This window comes from Emiliania huxleyi, assembly GCF_000372725.1.
Source record: "Emiliania huxleyi CCMP1516 unplaced genomic scaffold EMIHUscaffold_83, whole genome shotgun sequence".
NCBI classification, from domain to species: domain Eukaryota; phylum Haptophyta; order Isochrysidales; family Noelaerhabdaceae; genus Emiliania; species Emiliania huxleyi.
The window spans coordinates 347,090-350,376 of NW_005195801.1; the positions used below are offsets into that span (position 1 = coordinate 347,090).

At 74.0% G+C, this 3,287-nt stretch overlaps 1 protein-coding gene across 1 annotated transcript in view; it reads right to left on the reverse strand.

The window, feature by feature from the left end:
• POLE1 (DNA polymerase epsilon catalytic subunit A/1) overlaps positions 1-3,287 on the reverse strand; it is a gene marked incomplete at both ends in the record, with an annotated part of 23,516 nt that overhangs the window by 6,015 nt on the left and 14,214 nt on the right. Inside the window, 7 exons of the mRNA XM_005758945.1 lie at positions 5-270; positions 745-796; positions 834-962; positions 1,018-1,145; positions 1,647-1,811; positions 1,994-2,242; positions 2,348-3,239. Coding sequence (XP_005759002.1) covers positions 5-270; positions 745-796; positions 834-962; positions 1,018-1,145; positions 1,647-1,811; positions 1,994-2,242; positions 2,348-3,239 — 1,881 coding nt within the window. The remainder of the gene's footprint in view (positions 1-4; positions 271-744; positions 797-833; positions 963-1,017; positions 1,146-1,646; positions 1,812-1,993; positions 2,243-2,347; positions 3,240-3,287) is intronic.

Below are 3,287 nucleotides of genomic sequence, written 5' to 3' on the forward strand. Positions count from 1 at the left end.
GAACCGGACGACGCCGTCCTCGAGGAGCGGGTCGAGGCAGACGAGGTGGGTGCCCATCTTTGTGGACTCGAGCGCCGGCGAGGACATCGGCAAGGGCGCTCCCGCCGCGACCGGGAAGGAGGAGAGCTCCTCGTCGGTCGGATAGCCTTCGCCCGGCCGGCGAACTTCGCCCGCCCCTGCGGAGGACATCGTGGTGCGCACCTCGGCCACCTTCTCGATCGCGCTCATCGAGAAGGCGTCGTCGAAGAACGCGACCGCCTCATGCGACAGCTACTCGCGTCGCCGTAGGCCTCCCTGACGGGGTCGCCACCCTAGCCTCCTCCTCCACCGGGGAAAGCGGCGGCGTCGCTAGCGCACACCGCTATGCGAAAGAGGGAAGAGAGAGGGGGGAGGGGGGGAGGTGGCGGCCCTCCGCTGCCTCTTGCCTATCTCTCGGCTGCGCCTCCTCTCGGCACGGGCAATCTCCCCCGATCTCCCCGCATCTCGGCGCATCTCGACGCGCATGGAGCGGTACATGCCCGGCGCGGCCACGTGCGGGTTGGTCAGCTCCTCCTCGTCCACGTCGAACGAGGAGGCGGGGAGGCCTCCCAAGTCCGGCTCGGGCGTCGGGCTGAGCCACGACAGGTGGCCCGCCTGAGGACGTGTCGTGGACGTGTCGTGGACGTGTCGTGGACGTGTCGTGGACGTGTCGTCGACGTGTCGTCGACGTGTCGGGGGGACACGGCGTGTGCTCTGAGCTGCGACATGCGGTTTCGCCTGGAGCAGTCGCCGCTGCAGCGCGACGTCCGAGGCGAACCTGTTCACAGCCGGAGGTGTGAAGAGCCGCTCTTCACCGCCGCCGGTGCAGCGCGACGTCCGAGGCGAACTGGGCGGGGCTTCCGACCGCGAGGAGGCCGAGGGGGATGTTGGCGTAGCGCGCCATCGCCAGCTTGTCGCCCCACCACGGCCCTAGCTCCGAGTACCTATCGAGGGCGCCTCGCGAGGTGCGAAGAGACACGGCGATCGTCCACGCCACACCGCCCCCAGAGCACGAGGCGCCGGTCCAGCGCGAGCGAGACGGCGGCGGGCTGCCACTGCGCGCCGAGGAGCAGGCTTGGCGCCCAGTCCCCGTCGGAGCGGTTGGATGGCACCGGCACCACGGGCGCCTGCAGTTGAGCTCGCAGTGAGGCACCCAGCAAACTACCCCGTGGAGGCGCCGGCACCGAGGGCGAGGTGAGCCAGGAGGAGCCGGGAGGGGCCGGGAGGAGCCGGGAGGGGCCGAGAGGGGCCGGGAGGAGCCGGGAGGGGCCGAGGGGGACCGAGGGGGACCGAGAGGGGCCGAGAGGGGCCGAGGAGGGGCGAGGGGGGCCGAGAGGAGCCGGGAGGAGCCGAGAGGGGCCGAGGGGGACCGAGAGGGGCCGAGAGGGGCCGAGAGGGGCCGGGAGGGACCGAGAGGGGCCGAGAGGGGCCGAGAGGAGCCGGGAGGGGCCGAGAGGGGCCGAGAGGGGCCGGGAGGGGCCGAGGGGGGCCGAGAGGGGCCGAGGGGGAGCCGAGGGCGGCCGAGAGGGACCGAGAGGAGCCGGGAGGAGCCGAGGAGGGGCGAGGGGGACCGAGGGGACTTGGGGGGGGGGGGGGAGCCAAGGGGAGCCGAGGTGAGCGGCGGAGACGAAGCAGCGGAGGCGCGCCTGCCGCAGCGACGGCGCGAGCTTGAGCAGGTCGGCGACGCCGTGGCGCGTCTGCGCGAGCACCACTAGCGGCCCCTTGGCCGCCGACTGGTACTGAGGCATCAGCCGCTGCAGCCTCCCGAACGCAGCCTCCCACGTGTCGACGGCCTAGACACGTCCTAGACACGTCCTAGACACGTCCTAGACACGTCCTAGCAGCCCCCCACGCGTCGGCGGCCTCGACCGCCACCGAGAGCTGCTCCGCGAGCGGGTGCGCCTGCGGAGAAAGAGCGTGCTCGCCCCACGGCGCCCTGCTCACTCCAGCTGCCCTCTCCGAGCCGGTGCGCCACCCGCGCGGCGGCGCGCGCGGCGTCGGACAAGCCCGCGCCGCGCGGCCGCACGAGAAGCACCAGCGCGCTCCGCTGCCAGTCGGCGATAAAGGCGGCGACGCCGCGGCCGGCCGTACCGGCCATGTACACGCTGAGCTGCTTGCACGACGCGCCGAGGGAGGAGCCGTCGCGCGAGAGAGGGGGCTGCAGGTACTCGGCCGCGAGGCCGGGGAGCGGGCGCAGCTCCGTCAGCTCGAATCCCTCGTGCACCTGCGGGAGGACTCACGACACGGCTTTCTTTTTACGGCCGTCCTGCAGCTCCGTGCGCCCAAAGCACGCGTCGCGCGCCGAGCGGCGGGGCGTGCCGCGGTGCACGGTGCAGCAGTTGCCGAGCTGCGTCGCCGCGCGCAGCAGCGGCGAGTACGCGGTGTGGTAGACCGCCTCGACGTTTGGCACCTCGAGCCAGCGCGACGCGTCCCCGTGGCTGGCGCGGAACTCGGACTCGGGCAAGGAGACCTCGTACAGGAAGGCGGCCTGCGCGTCGCGAGGCAGCTTCCGCTGCACGCGCAGCCATCCCGGGTGCTCGTGCGGCGCCGACATGGCGACGTACACGGTGCGCGGCACCTCGATCGGGATCGAGTGCAGCGTGAAGCCCGCGTGCGACCCGAGCAGCACCCACGCCGTCACCTCGCCGGGCGCTCCGCCCTCCTGCAGCGTGAGCAGCTCCCACGGCGTTGAGTGGAGCGTCGCCGCCGCGTCCTCGTAGAAGGCGCCTACTCCCATGCCCCCAGAGGTCTCGAGCCCAGTGGTGGGGGGCGCAGGCCCGTGGGTGGCGTGGTAGGCGGCGCCCATCCCGCTGCTCGCCCCGCCGCGCGGCAGCGGCCGCTGCGGCAAGTGCACAGCACTTGCGGAGGCGACGGCGCGTCCCCCGAGGGAGGTTGGGCCGACGCCCTCTCCCTTGCGCCTCTGGTTGCGCGCCGCGCGAATCGAGCGCCACTTGCGCTTGCGAGCCGCGAGCCACGCGTCAGTGCCGACGGCGAGCGTCGTCGGGTCCGCCTCTTGCAGCCGCGCCCGCCTCTCCTCCTCCGTCTCGGGCGGCGGGGGCGTCTTCCGCCCCGCGCCGCCGCCCTCTCCGCCGCCCTCCGCCGCGCCGCCCGCCGCGCCCTCGCGGCCCTCCTCGCCGCCCTCCTCGCCGCCCTCGCCGCCCTCCTCGCCCTCCTCGCCGCCCTCGCGCGGGCCCTCCGCAGCGACGCGCAGGCCGCGCTGCCTGCGCCCGCACCACCGGGGGGGTGTGGGGGCGATATGGGGGAGGTAT